Source organism: Tupaia chinensis, unplaced genomic scaffold, assembly GCF_000334495.1.
Source record: "Tupaia chinensis unplaced genomic scaffold, TupChi_1.0 Scaffold138757_1, whole genome shotgun sequence".
Classification (NCBI taxonomy): Eukaryota; Metazoa; Chordata; class Mammalia; order Scandentia; family Tupaiidae; genus Tupaia; species Tupaia belangeri.
In genome coordinates, this window is record NW_006198649.1 from 2,643,888 (window position 1) to 2,670,371 (window position 26,484).

A 26,484-nucleotide genomic window follows, 5' to 3' on the forward strand; every position below is an offset into this window, starting at 1 on the left:
GTAGGGAAAACCTCTCCAAAAAAAGAAAAAGAAGTATTGTCCTTTTAAAAAATAAACCTGGAGATTAAACATGTGACACTATTGACTTGCTCCAATGAGGAAGAGCATACACTAGGAGAGCCATGACATGTATTACAAAATATAAAAATTTAAAAAAAGAAAGTAAAAGGAAGTTTGGAAGAAAAGAAGGAAAGAAAAACAAAGCTAGGAAAGAAAGAAGGTAAGAAGAGAGAATTATTAGGGGATTGTCACAGAAGAGTAAAGGTTATGGCAAATTAATAAAGCAGTGTTTTGCAAGGCTTAAAGCAAAGCACATTTATGCATCCACTGTACACAGTTCAACTTCAATTCTGAATCATGATGTGGACCCAGAATCCTGTTTCCTTGGAAATCACATTGTTACAATAGATCTAGATTGTTGTGTCCAGAAGCAGCTCAAGTGATTTAGATTCTCTGGATAAAATTGGGACCTCATACTATTGATAGTTTTTCAGACTGAACACTCTAATACTCTGTGTCTTTGGAGAACAAGTCATTGAGCAAGAAAGCAGTGCACATTCAACAGGAGGCCATTATGACACTGCGGTTGTCTCGTGACCTTGACATAAGTATTTTCTGTTAACTTTCAAATGACTTTATCTATGACCATGACTTCAGACTGATAAATGCCAGCATTTTACATATGTGGCTCCCTAATAAGGCATTCTTCTGACTTTCAGTCACTTTTGTGACTCTTTGTCACACACTGTGACTCTCCCGTGAGTAGGGAATCACCTGAAAGGCACAGAAAGAAGTACTCAAGACACAGTATGTTGAGTAGAGAGTAAGAGGGAGAAACCACTAGAGAAGTGATTTCCCGAGGTGGGTTTTCCCCTCGTACTCATTTATAGAGGGAAAAAGGAACACACTTGTTCATTGTTTTCAGAAGTTACCAGGTATTAAAGGTAATTATCAGCAACTCAGGCTGAGACAGAGGACACAATGTAGTGTTCTCACAAAGATCATTCTCCTGGAGTCTGGGTCGGGGATAACGGGAGGAATGTCCAGGGCTAAGAGGGTAGTACCAATCATACCATCACGGGTCATTTGCGAGCCAGGACAAGAAATTATATTCACTCGGGAACCTGCTGCTTTTTACAAGCAGAAGGCAAATCAGCATTCATTCACCAGCATTTGTGCCTCATCTTTTAGAGTACACTGGCCTTGGACAGAGTCCTTCAAGGGATATATAAAAAATTGTTTATCTATATAATTTTATAATTGATATATTTTCATTAACCCTGGACATCTCCTTCCTCACTAAACGGGAGCTACCAAAGGGACACCGAAATTATTTATCCATTTTTATAAGCAAAATAGTTAAGTTGTCCTCCCATACATCCTCACCACCTTTTCCAATTAATTAGACCTTATTCTCAGGACCAGCAGTTGGCATAATGGTTATGTCGCTGGATTCCCATGTAGTCGACCACAGTTTGAGTCCCAGACCGGTGGCTTAAACTCACGCTGGGTGCATGTGCGTGCGTGTCCAAGATCTCAAGAGCAAAATGGAGGAGAAGGATTGTGGTGCGGCCATCCTCCCTGGGGGGTGATTTCTCGCTTTCTGTCTCTCTGTCTCTCTCTATCTTTTCTGGCAAGTGCACGCGCCCTATAGCAAATACCTCTCAAAAAAGAAAAAAATCTTATCTTAACCTTAGAACACCATGACAACAGGAAGAGGCTTTTATCCTCTCTTCAGTGGTAAGATGAAAGTGTGTTCTCTGTAAAGTAGAGTCCTTTGAGCTACCAAAGGGACACCGAAATTATTTATCCATTTTTATAAGCAAAATAGTTAAGTTGTCCTCCCATACATCCTCACCACCTTTTCCAATTAATTAGACCTTATTCTCAGGACCAGCAGTTGGCATAATGGTTATGTCGCTGGATTCCCATGTAGTCGACCACAGTTTGAGTCCCAGACCGGTGGCTTAAACTCACGCTGGGTGCATGTGCGTGCGTGTCCAAGATCTCAAGAGCAAAATGGAGGAGAAGGATTGTGGTGCGGCCATCCTCCCTGGGGGGTGATTTCTCGCTTTCTGTCTCTCTGTCTCTCTCTATCTTTTCTGGCAAGTGCACGCGCCCTATAGCAAATACCTCTCAAAAAAAAAAAATCTTATCTTAACCTTAGAACACCATGACAATAGGAAGAGGCTTTTATCCTCTCTTCAGTGGTAAGATGAAAGTGTATTCTCTGTAAAGTAGAGTCCTTTCAGTAGCTGTCGGAGTACTGGTTGGCTTCTCTTTGCTGGGCTGTTAGTATCAGTTTCCCAACTGTTGCTGTGGAAATGAATACTCAGGAAAGTAGTGTACAGCCATGGTTCTGAGTTATTTGCCTGACCTATATTTTTTTCAATGAGCTTAGTTTGCCTCCTTACTTCTACCAAAAGACATCAGGGCTTTACTTGTGCTTAGCCAAACCCAATTCTTTCTTCAAAGGTGGGTAAGAAAGAGGATGCTTACTATTCTTATTCTTATTTGTAAAGGGCATAGGTCAGGAGGTGATATTCTTCTCACTATGCATCACATTCTCAATATAATTATTTTTTCTGGGGTGAAAGTATGAGACAGTTGGAATAGCACTGTTATATCCTTAATTATTTCTATTTTACATTCTGAGTTCCAAGAATGCCTAACTCTGTATTGATTTATTTTACTCAATATTTAAGGTCTGTTTGACTGTATAGAAATGTATTTTACTTTCATTTTTAAACTAAATAATTGTCTGCTGAAACAAGTACTTCGAAGTTCTTGCTCTGACTGTTCAACTGGTTAAGCAATCCCATGGTTCAAAAGCACGTATTTGTGCACATTCACACAAACACGTGCCACATTCCACACATTGCTATTAAATAATCATAAAATGGAGAAAAATGTATATATTAACCAAAATATTTTTCATTATTTTAAAATTTAGTATGTAGTCGGGACCAATAGTTAGCATAATGGCTATGTCGCTGGACTCCCACGTAGTCGACCACAGTTCGAGTCCTGGACCTGGTGGCTTAAACTCACACCAGGCGTGTGTGTGTGCGTGCCCAAGATCCAGAGAGGAGAATGGAGGAGAAGGGATTGCGGCGTGGCCATCCCCCCTGGGGGGGTGATTTCTTGCTTTCTGTCTCTCTGTCTCTCTCTCTGTCTGTCTGGCAAGCGCACACGCCCTATAGCAAAAAACTCTCCAAAACAAAAGAAAGAAAGAAAGAAAAAAAAATTTAGTATATAGCAGTTCTCCTATTAGGGAGGGATATAATGCAAGACCACCAGTGGATGCCCAAAACTGCAGATACTACCAAACCTTATATGTACTCTCTGTTTCCCTATATGTAGATGCTTGTGATAAAGTTTAATTCACAAATGAGGTATCATAAGAGAATAATAGTCATAACTCATAATAAAATACAACAATTATAATATATATTGGAATAAGAGTTTTCTCTCTCTCAAAATATCTTGTACTGTAAAGTACTCACCTGTTTTGAGACTGCAGCTTACTGCAGGTGACTGAAACCATAGCAAGCAAAATCTCAGAGAAAGGGTATGGATTTAATTGCATTTTTAAAATTAATAACAGATACTATTTTATGATATTAAGTATCTTTTAAAGAAATGGACATTACTAAAATATTTTTAAACTGTATCACCAGATTAATTGTGCTGCCTGATTATTAGCAATTAAAAAGTTAAAAGAGATTATACTGAACAGAGATATGTATTAGGTACTCTATTAACCCTGGAATGTCAACCATAGAGAAAAAGCATCTGCTTCATCTCAGTGGTGATACCAAATGGTTTCTTCCTGATTTGGCAGGAGAAATTGGCCAGGAGCAAGATCTGTACAAGTCACCGGAAAGGGAAGTTGCAGAAAGAGGATGGATTAATGATTACTTGCTTAAATTTTTTTCAGAGCAATGCCATTTCTCATTTTATTTGTGATGAAGGACTGTAAAGTTGCAAATACTGCTAATAGAGTTAACTGAATTTTTCAAATGATTCAACAATGCAAAAAAATGCTCTAGAATGGTTGATTTATTAAATAACTTAAACATCCTTAACTATTTTCAGGCACTAATCCACTCACCTCAATTATGAGAACCATACAAGTCACATAAAATTAACTTCACAGATTTTATTATAATTGTGTTTTATAATTGTTCTTCCATCATCTCTGTCCTTGGTTTCCATAGTCATCATCTACTAATTTCTTGTAAATATTGTTCAGTTGACTGTATGAGAGGAGGCTAATCAAGGTAAATTACTGGTTATACAATTCTTCTAGCACCACACAGGTTGGAATTAATGAACATTCAACTTGGCATAGATTGAGAATAAATAATGGGTGCTATAAACCCATCTCCAGGTAGTGATGCTGTTAAGAACACAGGCTTCTGGAAGGAGACTGGCTGGGGTAAAACTCTTACTCTGACACTATCTGCCCAGTGACATGTGTTTAAGCTTTGTAGGAAAAGAGGAACGGTGAAACAAACTTTGCAGAGTAGATTTATACATAAAATGAAATGATGTCTGCAGAGAAATTTACACAATTTCTATCAGTAGTGCCCAATAAATAATAGCCATTAATTTTCTTATTTTTGGAATTTCTGTGTTGGAGGTAAAAAAGTGAGAAAACTTTAATCACATGAAAGAAATCTGGTTCAAAATCTTTAACTATTGTTTTGTACTTCCACAAAATCCTATTGATTTTTCCCTACTTAAAATTTACCCATTTCAAATCTGAAAATAACTCTTTTTTAATCTATTGGTAATAGTTGAGTAATTCCCTTTTAGAGAGTTCTTGAGAGAGGAAAAAAAAAAACTATTATTATTTCTTAGTATGTCTACAAAATGTGTATTATTCTTTGTTAAAGATGCTAAGAATAATTCTGAAAAAAATGAAAGAAAATGGTAATAATTTGTATGTACTTTAAAAAAGTGCTTAAGTCCTGTCTCTCTCTCTCTCTGGTTAGCCCACATGTGCACTTATAGCAAAAAATATCTCTCAAAAAAATAAAAATACTCAAAGCACATCTATGACAAATAATACAACTACGTTATCCTACTGATTGGGAAAACAATTTTAAAAACTAATTACTCTTGTTTTTCACCTTGTCACTTTCATGTATTAGGATCTTCGTACAACCATTTATCTTTTTCTGACAACATTTAATGCATGCCTTAGATGGTAATTAATTTTATTTTCTCTTGCTTTGTTTTTATACCATATTAGTTGAATAGAATCAAAGAACCTGCCACATTAACTTACCAAAATGTCACCTACCATTGTTTGACAGTTGCAAGTAAAAAGTTTGATATTGACATTTTTATACTGATGTGTTTGTTTTTCCTTGACATCTTTATATCCATAATATCAAGATAAAATTTATTATGATTTTACCTAAATGGTGTAATTGATATGATTTTCAGAAATATCTCTACATTTTTGTGCACTAGATACGTTTTGAAGATTAATTGTTAAGATCAAAAGAAGAGAAATAACCACCATTTTTCTAAATAAAACACAATTACTTTATGCGGGAGTCTTTAGATGATAAGATTAAGTCTTTAACGACATGTTTTTACAAAAAACTGCTCTGATGACAAATACCAGTTTACTGCTATCTCTTCCCATATTTAACCAGCTAACACTTGTAGGTATCATAATCACTATATTTTCATTTTGGAGTTTGTGGAAATATGGTAGATAAAATAACAGACATACATGTGTATCTTTTTTTTTTTTCTGCCCAGAAGCCAGGTTATTTATTAATAAAAATGAAATTGTTTTTCTTTTATTCCCCCATCAGATGTGGGTTCCGTTGAAGGACTTGCCTATCACAGAGCCTGGGATACCCTGTACTGGACCAGCTCCACTACTTCTTCCATCACCAGACACAGTGTGGACCAGACTCGGCCTGGAGCATTTGACAGGGAAGCAGTTATCACCATGTCAGAGGATGACCACCCACATGTGCTAGCCTTGGATGAATGTCAAAAGTAAGAAACAGTGAATTTTTATTTCTGTATTACAAATCAACAGAATATGAGGATTATATTAATTTGAAGAAGAACTAACTTTAAAACGGTTCCCCTTGAAAGTCTCATTTTGCAATTCATAAAACATTCATTTTCTTTCTTTAAATAAAAGCATAGTAATTTTTTTTTTTTTAGAGAGAGATGTTTTTTTTCAAGGGTGTGTGCACTTGGCAGACGGAGACAGAGAGCCAGAAAGTGAGAAATGGCCCCCTGGGGGAATTGGCCACACCACAATCCCTTCTCTTGCATTCTCCTCTTGGGATTTTTGGGCACGCACACACATACACCTGGCTTGCGTTTTTAGCCACTATGTCTGGGACTCAAACTGTGGTCGACTACCTGGGAGTCCAGTGATGTAAATGTTACACCATCTGCTGGTCCTGTAATTTTTTTTTTTTTATGAGAACATTGCAAATGTAAAATCTGACATCTCTAAATGCCAAGTGTCATCTCCATGAGAGATTCAGTAAACTCAAATTTAAATGATGAAAGGAATGGAGATAAGGTTATGCTGGCAAAGCCACATGAAGGAGACATTAATGCTTAGCTTATTCCAATTGCAGTATTAGAAAGAAACCATTAACATAAACGGAAGACTAAAAGGTTTTTTTTTCAGTTTAATCAGGTAATTTTAACAGCCGGATTCAATTCAAATAGAAAAGAAACAGATAAAAACAAATAAATAAAAAGAAACTTTGTGTGCTTATATGTTTTCTACATTAGGTCCTTTAACATAGTCGAAGTATTCTATCTGTTTGATGATATATTGTGTAGACATTTTAAATAATACTTGTGAATAATTCATGACAAGATGAAATCCTCAAGCTATATTATTAAGTGAAGAAACAACAAACAAGAAGAAAAAAAGTTTTGTTTTGGGTGCTGAGAGAGAGTGCCATAAAGGAAGCAACTGTACAGGAAACTGAAGATCAGAACACAGGTTAGGTAGAAAAAATATATGTCTATGGAGTTTCATATCATTTGTTAAGAGGAAACACTGTTCTTAAATAAAAGTCAGACCAATTTGACCTTCACTGAACAGAAATAGAAGAACTCCCTTCAGTGTGTATATCAGTCAGGGTTCAACAGAGAAACAGAACAGGATAAATATATACAAAATAAAGGGTTTGTTAAAGAAATTATGTCACGGGTGTAAAAGGTGAAGTCCCACAATAGCCTATCAAGCTGGAAAACGACAGAAAGACTCAGAAATAGAGAAGTCAAGAAGCTTCCAGTCTGAGACTGAATGCTCGCAGGTCCAGGCGGTCTCAGTTGGTAGCTGGTACAAGTCCAAATTCTAAAAGCTAAAGAATGTAGAATCTGGGAACCAGCAGTTAGCGTAATGACTGTGTCGCTGGACTCCCATGTAGTCAACCGCAGTTCAAGTCCCTGACCTGGTGGCTTAAACTCACACCTGGAGCGTGTGCGTTCATGCCCAAGATCCCAAGAGGAGAATGGAGGAGAAAGGATTGCAATGTGGCCATCCCCCCTGGGGGGTGATTTCTTGCTTTCTGTCTCTCTCTGTCTTTCTGGTGAGCGCATGCTCCCTATAGCAAAAAAAAAAAGAATGTAGAGTTCATCCAAAAGGAAGGAGCACAGGACAAGCCACTGGAAGGAACCAAATGCAATCAAGGGTAGAACTGTGTAGCAGGGGAGATGTGCAGGCAGCAGAAGTGGGACCCCTATCGTGATGTGGAAGGAAAGTGTGAGAGAGAGAGAGAGAGAGAGAGAGAAGGAAACGATTCCCCTAAATCCTCATCTCTCTTACATACCCAGCTGGTTGGATGGTGCCTTCCCACATTGCTGTTAGGTTTAGGTTTTCCTCCCTCAATCCACTGAGTCACCCACCATTCTTATGTGAAAATGATCTCATTGGCATGTCCAAGAACAAGACTTCCCCAGCCATCCAGATGTCTCTCAATCCAATCAACTTGACAACCAAAATTAACTCTCACTTTGAAACTGAAGAACAAAAAGCAATGGCAGTTAATGACGGGCCCTGACCACTTGTCAGAAAAAAGAACTACATAAATTACTTGGAGTGAAAATAGCTGTAAATCTGAACACTTTCGCAGAGTAGGAAGTGAGATGAGATTTAATGCACTTAATTGAGCACTTTTGTACATGAAAATTCTGACAGTTGAAAGATACAATGACTCGTCATGCAGCTGGTTGCACGAGTGTTGATTCGGATGGACACAGACACGCTGGTGCTCACACAGAGCTAGCTCGCCCACACCACCGCCCTGGCGCAGTACAGCTTGCTGTTAGCTACCTTATCCTGATAGTTCACCAGAAGAATCTCAGGACAATAATAAATGACTTAAGGTAAAGATATGAAGAGGTAATCAAAAACCTTAAAAGCCAATTTTGAAATAAATATAGGCTGGTCACTCAGGATATATTTGATTAGTTTTACTTTATAAGTGCTTTACCCTATATTCATTAAGTAGGCTGAAGTTTATACTTTCATCTTAAATATGGTCCACCATAAATTAGAGGCAAACATACCAATAATATTTCAATTGGAAAATTATTTGTAATTAAATTTAAAATGAAAAGCAAGTGTTTAGTCATCATATATATCAATTGCTTCCTCCTTCCCTCCCTCCCTTTCTTCTTCAGTCTTTCTTTTTTTTTTTTTCCCCTTTTATCCTAGGCATCAAGAACCTATAAAGAGATAAACTTTTAGGGACAGCTTTATCATTAAAAGAGTAGAAAGGAACTCATTGAGTAGAAATTGGGCTTGCTTAGTAGGACCATACAGCCTTTCCGCTCTAGTGACCTCTAAGGGCTTCCACAGAATTGTAAAGCTTTTTCAAAGTGTACTTTGACAAACACTGATTTAAAGCACTCTGTAAACCCTATAATTAACAGATAAAGTTAGAGAGGTTAAGGTTTAGAGAAGCACCCCTAGATTTCCAGAAAACACATTGTAATTTATGGAAAATATACCCAGAGGAAAGAAAAAAAATTAATTTAAAAATATAATTGTTTAGTAATTTTGTTTCTCTAAAACATACACAAAGGAGGACACAGAATTTAGAAAACAAACCAAAACTGAAAGGGAGGGAAATTTTAATATTAGTTTTTTTTTTAAGTTGTCAGATAACATGTATGTTCACCAGAAACTGAAGCAGAGATAACCCCCTCATAATCAGTAATGTGGAATCCAGGTCCCTCTGTAGAGTTCTTACCTGCCATACTACAGTGCCAGAGTCAGGTGACAAATTTTGATTTTCATCCATTGAAAAGGAGATGACCAGCAGATGGTGTAATGGTTATGTCACTGGACTGCCATGTAGTCAACTGTGGTTTGAATCCCAACCTGATGACTTAAACTCATGCTGGGCATGTGTGCATGTGTGCCCAAAGTCCCAAGAGGAAAATGGAGGAGAAGGGATTGTGGCATGGCCAACCTCCAGGGGGTGATTTTTCACTTTCTGTCTCTGTCTTTCTGGGGAGTACACGTGCCCTATAGCAAAAATCTAAAATAAATAAATAAATAAATAAAAGTAAGAAAGAAAAGAAAAAGAAAGAAAAAAGAAAAAACAGAAGAGATACAGTTAGAATAAGAACATTCAAAATGATCATACTCAATCTGCCAAAATGTGTTGTTAATAAATTAGGGTATATTTACAGTTCATAGACAACTTAAGGCTTCCATATTTTTGTTAAAATAAATCATCATTATGCATCAAACTATCTGAATTTAATTAAATTATTATGTGATAGACTGTATAAGAACATTGTTTTTCAGTTATAGGTTCCAAGTTTTATTTAAAAACCTGGGAAAATATATATGCAAATATGATATCCATATCTCTTATTATTATCTAGACTTCCCTAAGGATCTTAGAATATTAGGCAAATAATTTTGCTTCTTTTTAAAGAGTTCAGTGTTACCATGTTTCTATGGTTCTACCCTTAATTAAATATTAATTTTCATTTTAACTAGTTTAATGTTTTGGACCAACTGGAATGAACAGCATCCAAGCATCATGAGATCTACCCTGACTGGGAAAAATGCTCAAGTGGTGGTTAGTACAGACATACTCACTCCGAATGGACTCACCATCGACCACCGCGCAGAGAAGCTGTACTTCTCAGATGGCAGCCTAGGAAAAATAGAAAGATGTGAATATGATGGATCCCAGAGATACGTAAGTTAATCAAGGATTTTTAGACTGTAGATTTCTACATTAACACATTGGAAAAGTGCACACTTTGTGCTTTTCTAAAGCATATCAAGAAATTTCAAAAAGGCTAATTTTTGAACAAATTCAATTAAACAGCTAGTTTACTCAGTGCAAAAGAGAACTGGATAATGTTTTGAAAACATTGTGCAAGTGTATTTGCCACCATAGAGACAACTCAGCTCTTAGAAACTTTATTCTGAGAAGACAATAACTGATTATTCTCCTAGTTATTAATTGAACTGGAACTGTGAGAGTAATTTGCGTATATTTTACTGTTATATATAATTTTTTAAACTGTGAAATGAAATTGGTTAGTTGCTTAAAAAAAAAAAAGAATACTAGAAAATAATAAAACGATCCTCTGTTTCAGTCCTCAAAGCAACCCAAGAAGCTCTGAGGAAAGGAGCATGGGACCCTTTTGATAGTCAGGCCTACTCTGTTCACTTCACTTTGTCTCTTTTCTCTGTGTTCCAAATGAAATGTTAGTGGGAGCTCGGGGCTGCCTCTGGAGAATCCTTATGGCAAATACTTAGTACTGGAGAAATGGTGGAATTCCGATGCCCTCTCCTTGTCTTTAAGGAGCAGAAACCCTTGGTGACTGAGGAAGCTTAGCGTTTTGGTGTGTTAATTATGAGTGGTGTGGTTGCCACTGGAGAAGTTCTTACCCGCCCCCCATCACTTCCCTACTGCCTGCATGAAGGATAGAACGATCCCCGGGATCCTTTCTCCTCCACTGCATTGAAGAAGGTCTGGGATATGAAGCAAATATCTTCTTTTAAAAAAAATATTTATTTTAATTAAATTAATTAATTATAATGTTTAATTCAAAAGAGAGAGACAGAGAGTGAGAAGGAAAATGAATAACAAGCCTCCAGATCTGGAACTCAAACCATAGTAGGCCATGTGAGAGTCCAGCCACCATACTACTGCTGACCCTAGCAAATATCTTCCTAAAGGGCCAGATGATAAGTATGTGAAGCTTCATTAACCCCATAGTATATAGTCTCTTTCACACAGTGCCTTACAGTGCTAAACCAAACATAGAGACTATGTAAGTAATAGACATTGCAGTATTCCAATAAAACTTTATTTATACAAAAAGAACAACCAACTGGCAGACCATAGATTGCTAACCCATAATCCGTATTATGAAGGACACTGTTTAGTTCAATTGAATATAGGTGTTTACATGTATGCAAGTGAGATTTTTGAAGAAGGAAGCAGTGCTTTGATTTATATTCTGGCACAGGTACCTCATCTTATTGTGCTGTGACTTCTTTGAATAGCACCATATGGAATAGTTGAGTGCTTAAGCAACCTTGAAATAATGGGCTCAGATCTGATGGGCAAAGGCAATAACCTTCATCAAAGAATCATACACATAAATTCTTGGTCTATATTTTTCAATAAAGTTCATGTGACCTTAGGTAAGATGATCTAACCTTTATAAATTTTCGTTTTCTGGTATGCAAATTCTCTGTATCGCTTTCCGAATTATTATGAGAGAACAGTGCAAAAACATATGACACAAAGTATAATATCAAAATTCTAAATGAACCTAGGAATAATAAGTTTGAAAAGACAAGGAAATCATTGTCCTGAAAATGAGGATAATTTTTATTAAGTTTTGACAAAGAAAATATTTCATAATCCCTTATGGAAACTATTAATTATTAATTCACTTCAAAATACTTTTGCATTTACTTGTTCTGCCTCTTTTTTTTTTTTTTTTTTTGGCCTATGTATATGTTTTACTTTTACCCCTAATTTGCCAGGGGGCACATGTGCTCACCAGAGAAAAAGAGAAACACATAAAAAATGGAGAGAGATAAAGGACCCCCCCAAAAGGGCATGGCCAGGCTTAAATCCCTTCTCCCCCATATCTTTATCCTGTCGAGATTTGAGGCATACACACACACATGTAACTGGTGTGTTTTTAAGTCAGCAGGGCCATGATTTGAGCCATACAGTTGGCCATGCATGACATACATGGGATTTAGCCCTGCCGATCTATTCTTATGTATGGGAAATTAATAACTCAAGATGGTCCAGTAATTATAACATTAATATAATTTAAAAGATGTTTTTGAAATTAAAAAAATACATACACCCAGTCGTGATTCCAACTCTTCATTTTCCATCCCTGTCCAAATCAGGATAATTTCTGATTGGGCCCCGAAATAGGGAACTATTTCCAAGTTTATTACATTCTTGCATCTATATTATTTTCTTTTTCTTTCTATGAGTTCTAATTAATTTAAGGTAAATTAATATTTTGAATAAAAGGAACAATAGATCGTTATAGTTCTTTAATGTTTCTTTAAAATATAGCATAGGGGCTATTCACTGACTGTTTTAAAAACTGTATACTCTCATATTCATATTTTAAGACTTCTGAGTGTTGTGTCAACATGCTAATCGCCATACTAGCTAAAAACCATTGAATGCTTATGGTTCTATAATGGTTCTGTAGGTAATGTGCTAAGCATTTCAAGGTTCAGATTATTTTATAGTCCTCCCTTGTGATAGGCATTGTTATGATGATTCCCATTTCATGAAGAAAATAATGAAGGTCAAGGTGACATCAGGTGTATTCCTTGCTGGAAGCACTGGAAGTTTAGTAGACCCAAGAACACCTAGGCACTTTTGTGGCAGAAAGGTGATTCTTCCCCTGTTGGTCTCCCTCAAGAGCCTTTGCATTGAATTATCATGCTATATTTAAAAGCATGTTTATTTTAGTTAGAAAAACGAGCCCAGAGTATGGCCTCTTCTGCATGCGTTTCAAGTAGTAATACATTTGCTTTCTTCATGTTTTTCACATTTCTTCAGAGTATATACTTTATACACTCCGAAGTGAATCAAGTGAATATTTTATTATTGAATATGAGACTGTGCCTAGTAAATTTTGAAATTCTGTGATTTTTTACGTAACTAACCAATTAGTTTTGCTCCTTTAAAAATGGAATTGATAACTTGCCAGCACGCATCACATTATTTTGATCTGCCTTTTAAGAATCTTAGTGAACTGGTAAGAAAGAAAACAGCATTAAGCTCTAGGTGACACATTGTTCCCTTCAAAATTATACTATAATAAAGATATAGAGCTTCAGCACTTTCTTATGAAAATGCTCTTTACATGGTCTTCTTTATTATCCTAAGACAAGATGATTGTTTAAAGGTGGGATAACCAAAGTTCTTTCAAAAAGGAAGATCAGCATTGTATTCTGCCATCAAGACAGGACATTTATCACAACTTTGTGTCTAAAATCATTTAGTAGATATGTATCTTACATAATAAAGAGCATGGAGGATTTTTCTCTTTGATTTCAATTAAGGAAATCTTATTCCTAAGTTTCCATCTTCAAGTCTTGATATAGTTATTGTTTACACATGTGTCAAATGGTGAAATTCAAAAAGAAAAACAAATCCTTATTATTCGGATTAATAAATACTATTGATTAAATTGATGAACTCTAATGTTTACTAAACATAAGTTTATAAAATAAGTCCCAGAAGAGGATTGGAACTTTGCTGGAACCTTATTTAATCCTTTAAAACACAGACTTTAAATAGAATGATTTAAGACTTCCATTTGGTATTAATAAATTGCATGATTACCAAGTCTTATAAAGCCCTTATAACTAATTTAGATATAAAAAGAAATGACAGCTCAAATCAGGGCAAATGTATTATTCTCTTATTTTCTACAAACTAGTAAAAATTATGAATTCAAAGAGGTAAAAAAGATGCTCCCTGTCCTGCAGTAGAGTTCGGATAAATGCATGCCCATTCAAAGATGGGTAACATTAAAAAAATGAAATGCTGACGTTTCAATAGTAATTCTCAATAGGTCACATGTTATATTGAAAACAAAATTATTATTACACATTTTAATCCCCCATCTTTCCTTATTCTGAAAGACCCAAAGTTTGACCCAGGCTGTTCTTTTATAAATAGGACCTTCATATACAGTGGCATCACTTCATGTGCTGGTGCTTAGGTTTGCCTTGAAACTCAGTGATCATTACTCAGCCTAGAAAGGAGAAGTCAATCTACCCACAAGCCAACAGTCACAGAAATCAGGTGGCTTCCACTTACTACATAGTAAGGGAATGTACTGCTGGCTGGATGGTGGTGCAGTGTTAAAGTACAATACTCTGTGGGGCTGACCACATAATAAGTCTCCTGGTTTGGGTCACAGTATCAAGATCTTGATGGTGATACTATATCTTTGTTTCTATCTCTGTCTCAGTTCTCTCTCTCTCTCATGGAAAATATAAATAAATAAAATAAGACAGTAATGTCAGTTCTCTTAGTCCATCCAGGTTGCCACAACAAAAATATCACTCAATTTGTTTGTTTGCACTCCTATTTTTTTCCCTGGGGCAACCATACTAATGTAATTTCTAACATTATGAGTTTTATTCTTACTTTTTAGAATGCATTATATATAAGGCACTGTAGAAATATGTGACAAAAACAAAAACTATAGGGTTAAAAGTAAAGATCTATAGCAAGTACAAAGTATAGATATCAAGGCTTAAAATTCTATACATAAGTCAAAATACTGATGGCAAAATATAAGAAGAGATGCAAAACATTGTTTAACATATAAAGTCAAAAAAATGCTGAAGCAGTACCTTACAAAGGAGTGGCAATGAAGTAATAATTTAAGAAGGGGATATTTCCTTTGCATAACTATGTATTTCCAACTTTGAATGCAGCAGGTGATAGCACAAAGAAATTGCTAGAGTGGAGAGATCCAATATCTCCAGGGAGTGTACCATCTGAAAAAGAGACTGTTTATTGAAATCTGGAATATATGAGAGTGTATTTCTTAAGGAATTATTTTAGTGAACTTTATTTCATTTACTTATGTTAATTTGATCAGAAAGAGACAGAGTAAGAGAAAGAGAGAGAAGAGAGAGAGAAGTGAGAAAGCAAGCCGCTGGGTCCAGGACTTAAACTGCAGGCCATGTGGGAGTCCAGCGCCCTTAATCACCATGTCATCTGCTGGCTCCTGAGAGTGTATTTTTAATAAAAAGGAAGCAATATACATTAAGTAAAACTGATTTTCAGACGTAGAGTTTAAGTCTGGGCACGTGTGCTTGCAAACTCAGTATAATGCCATGGCTCTCCCAAAATTTGTTTGGAAAACAGACCTCTTTTGGAATATCCATAGGAATTAAACTATAATCAAGCATATTTTCAAACTATGGCTTAAGCAAAGTCTGAAATCCTTAAGTATCACATTATGTCTTAAAGTCTTCAATTTGCCTGTGTACGTTGTGAATCTTCAGGATGAAATAGAATGTATCTCTGTTCTCATCAGAAAACCATTTTTATTTAACATGGTGTATCATGGCCTTCAGTGTTTATACACATTTTGCAATATTGCAGATACACTCTTTGTAAGTCACTTTGTTTGTCATGGGCACATATAACCCATTACTAATCAGTAGATCATGGAAATTAATCCCTTTAAACCATTAAAAAATTTTAAAATTTGTTCTTAAAGAGAGCATTTTCTCTTTTAGTTATCTGAAGTTTAATAAGCTCATTCCTGTGTTTATTTTTTTTTCTATCAAACTCAGAATTAGGTTTTATTATTCTATTTTATTTTAAGATGTGTTCAAAATAAAATATAATTCCATTTACCTTAAATCTGATTTTTGTTGATAAAAGTATAATAATTGACTGTGTTTTCCTAATTTTAACACAACATTAACATGTGTGGTGGCTCTACCTAAATATTTGAGAAACACATTATCTATTTAGTAATATAGAACCAAATGCTCTTGGGTTATATAGTTATCAAGGCACAAAAGCAGACAATACTTTCAACCTGTTTCATTTTTCTTTCTGTTAGTTTCTGTCATCTCTCTTGTTCCCATACCTGAAACAATAACTAATGTTGACAGGGGCTAAGACAGGGTGATTATAGCACTTCTCTCTGCAGTTACCCTGTAAGTGTTAATCATTTCTTGGAAGGTATCTGCTACCTGAGTGACAGAAACCTTTCCAAAAGAGATGTTTATGTTCCTAGAAATTGCAATGCTGATATTTTTTTAAATCTCTGACATTCTTTTAGAAACTTTGCCCAAAGTTGTTATCAGAGTATATTCCCAGGTAGAAATAGTAAGTCCTAAAACTTATCTTTTGAATGAGAAGGATGTAGGATAATCTAGACAAACATAATCTGATGACATGACCTCTTTTGATTAAGAAAGGAACAGCGAGTGAAAAATTAAATAATTTTCATCACACGTAAGATCAATAACAATGATATGAGATATGCCATCTTTTATGGCACTGTATACTTACTTTTTCCTGTATAAAATCAGCTATTAATATTTTATCCCATAAATAAATCAAGAATTCAATGTACCATCTCTATTTAGATATGTATGTATTTATCTGTTTATTATCTCTATCTGTTCATCTATCTTCTCTACCTCCCTATTTATTAAAATAGATATACTATCTATTATTTTTAATTATATATTTTTAATTATCTGTGAAAACTTAAAGGCCTGAACTTTGAAATGTACAAAATAGGGGGGCCAGCAGTCGGTGTGGTGGTTGAGGTGCTAGACTCCCATGTGGTTGACCGTGGTTACAGTCCTGGACATGGAGGCTTCAAACTCACACCAGTTGCACATGCGTGAGTGCTCAAAGTCCCGAGAGGAGAATGGAGGAGAAGGGATTGTGGTGGTGTGGCTATCCCCTTGGGGAGTGATTTCTGTTTCTTTCTCTGGTGAGAGCATGTGCCCTTATAACAAAAATCTCTCAAAAAAATTTGCAGAATATGTTTTGGTACCTAGAAAAATGAATTTTCTGACATTAGTTTGAATTGCTTACCCAAGTCAAAGCTTTTTTCTATTACCAAAGAAAGGAGGATATAATTTCAACTCTAAAAATATGTAAGTGTTTGGATTTAAAATTTTTATTTTTGAATGAAAATTCAAAGTTTACATGAGCAGTCACTTGCTAAAAGTTCAGTAAACTGAATATCTTTCCCCCAGTAGTTGGAACAATGTTCATATATTAGGAACCTGAGACTCAAAAGAGTGTACTAATGTCTAATGTTTCTAAGTCTAATGTTTCACGCCAGTTATGGTCCTCAATTCTCTATTAGAGTCTATGTCCTTTTTTGTATTCAATAAAACATAGCTCGGTTAAATCCTCATTTCTATTTAATTATAACTATCTTTTTAAAATTATTCTTTTTTGTTCTTGTTTGCTATAGGGTGCATGTGCTCACCAGAGAGACAGAATAAAGGAGAGAGAGAGTGGGAGGGAAAGTTTCAAAGCATCCTCCCAGGTGGGATGGCCAATGCTACAATCCCTTCTCCTTCGTTCTCCTCTCAGAATTTTGGGCATGCACACATTCAGCATGTTTTTCATGTCACTAAGTCTGAGAGTATAACTGTGTAGTAAGCTGTGTGGGATCCAGCTGTCTTAACCACCACACCACTGGCTGGCCCTTAAGTATCTTTATAAATAGCTTTTTCAAAGTATTCAAACTACTGTAAGTTATGAAGTGAATATATAATGTCATTTATAAGATAGGACACATTCCAATATGTAAATACCCCAAAATAAGGAAGATGGGCTAGTTAGGTGGCACAGTGACAGTAATTGCTTAGGTGTTGCTTGATCCCCGTGAATGATCATAGATTTCATTATCTGGTCAACCTGTATGCCTGTGTATGATTCTGAGTGGCTGGGAGATCTGCGGGGTGGATGGCAGTGTCATACCTTCTATCACACTCATGAAAGAAGAATGGAGAAGAGATTGTGGTGTGGCATTCACCCTGGAGAGTAATTTCTCGCTTTCTGTCTCTCTCTTTCTCTCTGTCTCTCCGGTGAGCGTACGTGCCCTATAGCAAAATCTTCTAAGAAAAAAAAAGATAATAAAATGTACTATAAATTTATTAAAATTACATTTTAAGAATATATTTATCACCATGGAGATATTTACTATATATAAAGGAAACAGATCAAATTACTATGCTGCACCCAAGACTAAACATATAAAAAGTATTTTTGGAATGAAAAAGTGAATACTACTCTATTGCTATAATGTGCTCCGGCTGCCATATTATCATTTCATTTTTCACTTTCAGTAAAGCAACCAGTAATTTATATGAGATATTCCATATTTTATTTTAAAGTAGAATTTGTGTTGGATGATTTTGCCCAATGTAAATATTCTGAGTAAGTTTCAAGTAGGCTAAGCTAAACTAAGCTAAGGTGTTTGCTAAGTTAGGTATATTAAATACACTTTGGATTTAGGATACTTTCCATGTATGATTGGCTTATGAGGACATACCCCCCAAATTAGTTGATAAGCACCTGTACTTTCTCAGTTCCACATTTTCTCTCTTCTTTTGAGATCCCTTTTATGTGAACATTAGATCTGTTGTTATAGACCCAAAAGTCATTGAAGGTCTGCTCATTTTGTTTCAGTCTATTTTCTCTCTGTTTTTCAGATGAGTATTTTCTATTGCTCTATTTTCCCATTTACTGGCATTTCTTCCATTACCTCCATACTGCTATTATGTTTATCCACTGGACTTTCATTTCAGTTATTGCACTTTTCACATCTAAAATTTCCATTTGATTCTGGTTTATATCTTGTATTCCTTGCTGAGATTTTCAGATTCTTTCCTGAAGTTTTTCAATTTTTTCATATGTTTTAAATGTGCTTATATTAGCTCATTATATTATTTTTTTTTCTTAAAGTTCTTGCCATGGGGTGTGTGCGCTTGCTGGAGAGAGACAGAGAGAGATAGAAAGAAAGTGAGAAATCACCCCACAGGGGAGATGACCATGCCACAATCCCCTCTTCAGCATTTTCTTCCTGAGATTTTGGGAATGAATGCGTGCATGCTCACCTGGTGTGATTTTCAAGGCTCCAGGTCTGGGATTTGAACCACTGTCAGCAGTGTGGGAGTCCAGTATGTCAACCACCAGGCTACCTGCTGGCCCCTCATGATAGTATTTTTTATCAGGGCAGATTTAAAATCTTTTCAGATCATTTTAACATCCTTGTCATCTGTGTGTATGGCATTTCTTGGTTGTGTTTTCATTGTACTCTTTGAACTCTTCCTGTTCCTGTATGGTGAGTTATTTTTGTTGCACTTGGATATTGTTGCTTTATTGCATAGAACTCCTAGATCTGGCTTTCTCTGACATCACTCTAGTAGTGGAAGGTGAGGAGTGCAACCATGTTACTGTCAGATGGGTCTTCCATTCAGCCTCCATTGACACCTGAGTCAGAATCAGACTCCTCTATACTTCAGGATGGGAAATGGAAGTTGATGGTCCCACATCGTCTCCATGCTGTCACCACAGCTGATAATAGTGAAAGTCTGACTGCTCCTCTGACTTCTTCTGACCTCTGCTCCAACAGGGAAGGGCAGGGGCAGGGGCATGGTACCTCGTTTTTGCAAACTAGGTGGAAACCACAGATTCTTTTCTGTGTTTTTTTTTGGCTAGAGTAGAGAAGTTAATCATCTAACAGTGTTTTCCTCTGTTGTCTCTTCTCTAGTTTTCTGGCTAGGAAAAGTATATTTTTGTTGTTGGTCCTGGGTTTATTTTTGTTTTGCGTTAGTCTTTGCACATTGGCATTTCTGGAGTGCTGGCTCATACAGTTCCAGGCTGAGATATACTGGACAAAAATAAAACCCAGGGAACACACCAAAATGACATTGCTTGGTTCCAAGACACCTTCTTCTCTACCTTTCACAGTGTTCTTGTGTTTGTTTCAAATATAATTTCAACAAAAGTATATCAGCTTCATCTTCCTAGAAGCAGAAGTTGGGTGCTCATCAATTTTTAGAAACTCAGAATAGGAAAGAGGAAATGCCTTATATGTGTTGTTTTATAAAATGCTTTTAAAGTATAAACTTATTATGTTCTATCAGTATCTAAAAGAGAATGTCTATATATTACCAATGCATTTAAATTAGGATAAGGCTTCTCAAAGGATGCATAATATAGTGTGATTTCCTAGAACCCAAAGACACTGAAACATTGAACTTCCACCTGACAGAAATACTGTGGGAATAAAGTCACTGAATTGTGTGTCTAACTTTTATCATCTGTAAATACAATGTATAGATTATAGATAAAGATAGAGTATTAAAAAGTTTACATGAGTGATCAGAAGGTGCTGTGGTGTTAGATGCTTGACTCCACATGGCTGACGGCAGTTTGAGTTCCAGACGTGGAAATCATGCTGGGTATGTATGCATGTGTGCCCGAATTCCTCAGAGAAGAAGGGATTGTGGGGTGGTCATTCCATCCTGGGAGAGGGGTAATTTCTCAGTTTCTCTCTCTCTCTCTGTCTCTCTCCGGTGAGCACATACACCCTATAGCAAAAAGATAAAAAGAAAGAGTTTACATGAATATATGACCTTCTAAATATAGGTGGCTGGCTCAGAATAAGTAAGGTGTGATAACCTGATATTGACGTTAGAGGACCTTGGTCTTAAAGAGCTGTGTGATCCTTGAGCAATTCATCTTTTTGAATCTCAAATTTGGCATTTTGAGCTACATTTTAAATTTTCTTCCTACACTTGCTTTTTATAACTCTCCCTTTGATTATGTAGAACTTCACCAGACCAGCCACTGGATACATCTTTTATACATGAATATATTAATGTACTTGATAAGATGCTGCTACATGTTGGTTATTTTAGTCATGGAGGCAGTCTTAGCAGTAAAATAACACATACTGCTTTTCAGGAAACAGAATAATGTGACAGAAATTAATGAGCTTAGACTGTAGAGATAGTCATGGATTTCAAATTTGGATTCAATGGTTTGGCAAACCTGAGACATTTCTTAATCTGTCTTGGTTTCTTTTGTAGAATATAGCTAATACTGTGGCTAATAGAATATATTTTGAGGAGATAAAGAAACTATCATATGCAACCTGGTACCTGATAATAGTTAACAAAGAATGTTGTTTCTCCTAAATCCTCCCTTGAATTATGCAAATTTAAAACTAAGCCAAATTTAAAACTTTGTAACTATATTCACTGCACACATATACATTTGCATGAACAATAATTATATCAATTACAATAAAATAGTCTCATTGTCTCATTCAGGGGATTACCAGCATCTGAAAAAAGACTATTTATTTTTTTTCTTTGTGTATCCAAAAGCAAGTATCCTAAAATGTAGTGCATTGCTGTTTTCAGCAATATTGCTGAAGGAATGAGCAAATGAGCAGATAAATGAAAACAGGAATTATAAAAATATTTCCCTGAATAAAATGAAAAAGTAAACAGCTTAAAAAAGAGACCAAAATCCGAGCTTAGCTATTTTGATAACCTCAGCTATCCAGAGTAATTTCCTGGCATCTGTACAACTGATATTCCTATTTGGCAAAATAAGAATGATATTGCACCAGGGTTAATGGTGTTTATTTCTAACACAATCCCTTTGATTTAAATCCACATACATTCAGTGATGGTTCAGCTTGGATAATCGTGCAAATTAAAGTATAGCTGGAGCTGAATTCTCTCAAAAGAGATGTGTTCCTGGTGAAGAATAATGGTCAGTATCCAGGGCAACTAGTGAATTCACCCAGAAAATAACTGGCATCCATTCAGCGTGAGATACTCATACTGATGGATTGATTTAATATTTCTTGGAAGCTTTCAATTTGTTAGGAATCAGATAGAATTTTCAAAGCCCAGAATCCATCTGTCCTACCTGTCTTATTGTAGAAATTCCTATACACAGGTTAAAAGAACAGATAGTCAAGGAAACCTACTCAGATGTATATTTACATACACACACACACACACACACACACACATACACATACACATTTCTTCCAGATTAATTTTGCATGCGAACTGAACAGAGGGATAAGCATATAAATAAGTTTAAAAATATTCTCTTTGGTAAAATAATTTAGCAAATAAAGAAAAAGTAGGTGACTGAAAACTTTCCTACTTGAAGTCAAGAAATTCTAAATTAACTCACATGAATTGTTCTCTCTGAATTTTTGATTTTTTGTATTGTTCTCCAGCTAATTTTGATATATTTATTGGTAGTTTTGCTACAAGAAAATTAACGTGAATTTATTTAAGCTTGAGGAAATACTTCTCTGCGTTTCACTCTCTAACAATATTTAGAGTTACAGCAAACTGATTAAAGTTAATTGCGTACTTATTATTTCAAGTATTTCAAAATATGATTGAATTAGTTTCTTTCTTTCTTTTTTTTTTTTTTTTGAGAGATTTTCACTGTAGGGCGCGTGCGCTCGCCAGACAGACAGAGAGAGACATAGAGATAGAAAGCGAGAAATCACCCCCCAGGGGGGATGGTCACGCCGCAATCCCTTCTCCTCCATTCTCCTCTCGGGATCTTGGGCACGCACGCACACGCGCCAGGCGTGAGTTTTAAGTCACCGGGTCCGGGACACGAACCACGGTCGACTACGTGGGAGTCCAGCGACATAGCCATTACGCTAACTGCTGGTTCCCTGATTGAATTAGTTGATAATAAAAGCTCAGGTATAATATGACTGCATTGAATAACCTGAGCTTATGTTTACTCCTAAAGTTCTCATCACCCAAGACATTAAGTGCAACCTGTTAATGTATTCAGTATTTTAATTTGGTAGAAGAGAACAAAACTGTTTAGCATGAAAAATAGATATTTACTGTAGCCTTTAGATTTTAATAGATTATTGTAAGCAGACCTTGTATTTACTTAAGAACTTTGAGAATATTAAAAAAAACTAATAAAAATAAAGATACTAAATTATTTCCACTAGCACATACTAATAAATAAATCATTAACATAAATATGGTTATGCACCAGCTTATAAAATACATTTAATAATTTTTAATTAGATCATTAAATTACTGAAAGCATCAGCTACCATTAAAAACTAATTTGTAAGGTATATGAATATAATTATAAAAGGTTAAGTAACAATAATTGATAATGGAGAGAAATGTAAATATTAACTAAAAGCTGTATCTTAGAAGAAAGAAAAACTACTTAAACATATATAAGGAAGAAATTTTAATAACAAGCAGTACTGCAGACTCTTAAGTTAACATTTCCACCAAAATCTAAACAATTCTGTGACCACTGTTGTGGAAATAGCAAATTCTCACAAACTGTAGTTTATCCTACTGCAATAAAATGATATATCCTGTCATTGAGGGCCAGAATACTCTGTTGCCTGCTTCTGGGGTTGGGAGCAGGAGGTGAACACAGAGAGGAAAAGAGGGCGGAATCACTATAACTAGTTCTATTGGCAACCTAGACAAACTCAGCATAACTGATTAGTCAATCTACCTGTGTATGAGGTTGCTGAATGGAAGGGGCAATAAGGAACTTGTTAGTTGAATGAAAAATAAACGTGTGTGTGCCCATAATCCTGAGAGGAGTATGGAAGAGAAAGGATTGTGGTGTGGCCACCTGACTCCTGCCCCCAGAGGAGTGATGTCTTGCTTTCTACCTCTCTGTCTCTCCAGTGAGCACACACACCCTATAGCAAAAACAACAAAAACAACAACAAAACTCTCTTAAAGAAAATCTGAGACGGGATAATTTATAAACATTATTAAGTGTATTTTTCATTGCTCTGAAGGCTGGGAAGTCCAAGATCAAGTCCATCAGCAATGTAGTGTCTGACAAGAAGTTCATTTCTCATTGATGGCCCATTTCTGTCACATCCTTCATGGCAGAAAGGCTTAAGAGTATAAGCCTGATTTTATTCTTAAAAATTAATTTTTTATTATTATTTTATATATTCAATTACATATACATCATGTAGCTTGTAAAGAAGATTTACTCAACATGAAATACACCTCAGACAAGTCCAGTGAGACTACTATACATGTTATCATCAACAGGTAACAAATCATTTCTGTGTTCCACAAATGTCTAACCTCTCCATGTTTACCCCTATGTCTGACCCTCTACCCTTCACTCTTCCTCTTTCCCACCCTACTTTCCCACTGTCTCCAGTGTCCATAACTGTTCTCAATGCTTTTATGTCTCCCAGTCTTTCATTCTCTAGCACAGAATGTGGACAGCCACATTCTACGTTAAGTGGAGACACACTTTCCCTGTAAAGTCCAAATAAATAATCACACCAATATCAATTTCCTGATTTGGTATTACTAGGACGTTACCATTGGAGGAAACTGAGGGAAGGGTACACAGGTACAAGGGTTCCCAGCTTCCTGTGAGGTTATATTTCAAAATAAAGAAAATTCAAACAAAATTTTTTATAACTATAATTTTAATTTAAATTTATTTCCTTTAAAATTGTGACCAGAGAGGGACATAGCAAGAGAGCGAGAGAGAGAGAGGTAAAATGAGAAAGGAAGCTGTGAGATTTGGGACTCAAACCACAGTCAGCCATGTGGGAATCCAGTGCCCTTAACCACCAGCCCACCTGCAGGCCCTGAAACAAAAATATTATTCATAAAATGAGAGAGAATAGGTCCAGCCTCTGCGGTGCAGTTGGTCACACATGCACCAGTCTGGCTGGACTGAGAACATGCCAGGTACATGGGCATGCCCAGGATCTTGATGAGCTGAAGGAAGATTGTCCAGACCCTGTGGAGGGTGCTTGTGTGCGTGTGTGTGTGTGTGTGTGTGTGTGTCTCTGATACGAAAGTGCACTCTGTATCATGAGAGAGAAAATAAACAAGTAAAAACATTTCAGACCAGGCCAGCAAGTGAAATGGCAGGTAAGGTGCTGGACACTCCTACCTGGCCGACAATGGTTCAAGTCCCAGACCTGATCTCTTTGTCATAACCTAACTAGCTTCACTCAGCAATAAGTCTTCCATATTTTTCCACTTTTTATCAAATGCCAGGGTCTTGTTTTTTATAAATCTGATTTTGAAAAGCCTTTTATAAGGGACTTAATTTCATTGCAAGTACTCTGTTCTCAAGACTTAATCACCTTTTAAAGATTCTAGCTCTCACACTGGCAACTAAGTTTCAGCACATGAAATATGGAGAACATTCAGACTGTAGCACTAAATACACTAACTTGGGTAGAGAGGAGAGCATACTTAATTTGTGCATGATCTTTTCAGAAGGGCAGAAGAGTTTTGTTATTGTTTTTGTGTTATAGTTTTTGCCAGGGGGTGAGTACACTGGTTGGAGGGACAGAGAGAGAGAGAGAGGGAAAGTAAACAATGCCCCCATAGGACATTATCATACTGCAATCCCTTCTTCACTTCTTCCTCTTTTGGGGATTTGGGCATTTGCAAACACATGCCAGTATTTCTGAAGCCACCAGGACTGGGACTTGAACTGCAGTTGGTCATGTGAATCTAACTGCCTTAACCAGTAAGCACAGAGTAGGTCCTGGAGGAGATTTCTAAGATGGAATGTACATTAATATCCTCAGGGAAGGGAACAGCAGATGACATAATGGTTATGTGTCTGGACTCCCATGTAGTTGAATGCAGTTCAAGTCCTGGACCCAGCAGCTCAAAACTATATGATCCTGAGATGAGAATGGAGAAGGGATTGCAGCATGATCATTCTGCCCCTCCCCACCCCCGTGGGGTGATTTCTCGCTTTCTATTGCTCTTTCTCACTGTCTCTCTGGTGAGCCCATATATACTATAGCAAAAATCTCCCTAAAGAAAAAAAAAAATTCCCTAGGAAAGTTTTTCTGATGTACTAGCAATGCTTGAGCACCACTCAAGAACAATTAAATAAAAGTTCCCAGATAAAGAATGATTCTCATTTTTCAAAGCTCCCCCCTAGATATTTTTTCTCAAACTCAAAGTTGGAATTCACCATTATAGGCTATTATAGACATAAAGGAATTTACTCAAGATGCAATTCAATACATAGTATATGAGAATGTCATTTTTAAAAAATTATAGTTTGGGCAGACCTAAACTAGGTAAAACAGAGTAGAAATGTTATTGCCATATTCTTTTACTTTATTCAGATTTTCTGCAAAAGTCTGTGTGAAACTGTTATGATCGTGGCCTTCCACATTGGTTAGCACGCTTTCTCCAAGATATGGGCTCATATCACTGAGATTAGAGGGTATGTAGAAACAGCATCAATTTAAATGACATGATGAAGTATGAAAAATTATTCTATTTTAATGCTGTTTTAATTCTTCTATAGACTCAGGAAGGAAGTTTTAGTTTATTGCTAAGTGTGTAATTTGTACTTCAGTGACACTTAGTCA

The 26,484-nt window shown here is 36.1% G+C and overlaps 1 protein-coding gene across 1 annotated transcript in view; it reads left to right on the plus strand.

The window, feature by feature from the left end:
* The window catches only part of LRP1B (LDL receptor related protein 1B), a 1,871,701-nt gene that overhangs the window by 1,489,735 nt on the left and 355,482 nt on the right, over nt 1-26,484 (plus strand). Inside the window, exons 46-47 of the mRNA XM_027765590.1 lie at nt 5,838-6,027; nt 10,025-10,229. Of these exons, the coding sequence (XP_027621391.1) occupies nt 5,838-6,027; nt 10,025-10,229 (395 nt within the window). The remainder of the gene's footprint in view (nt 1-5,837; nt 6,028-10,024; nt 10,230-26,484) is intronic.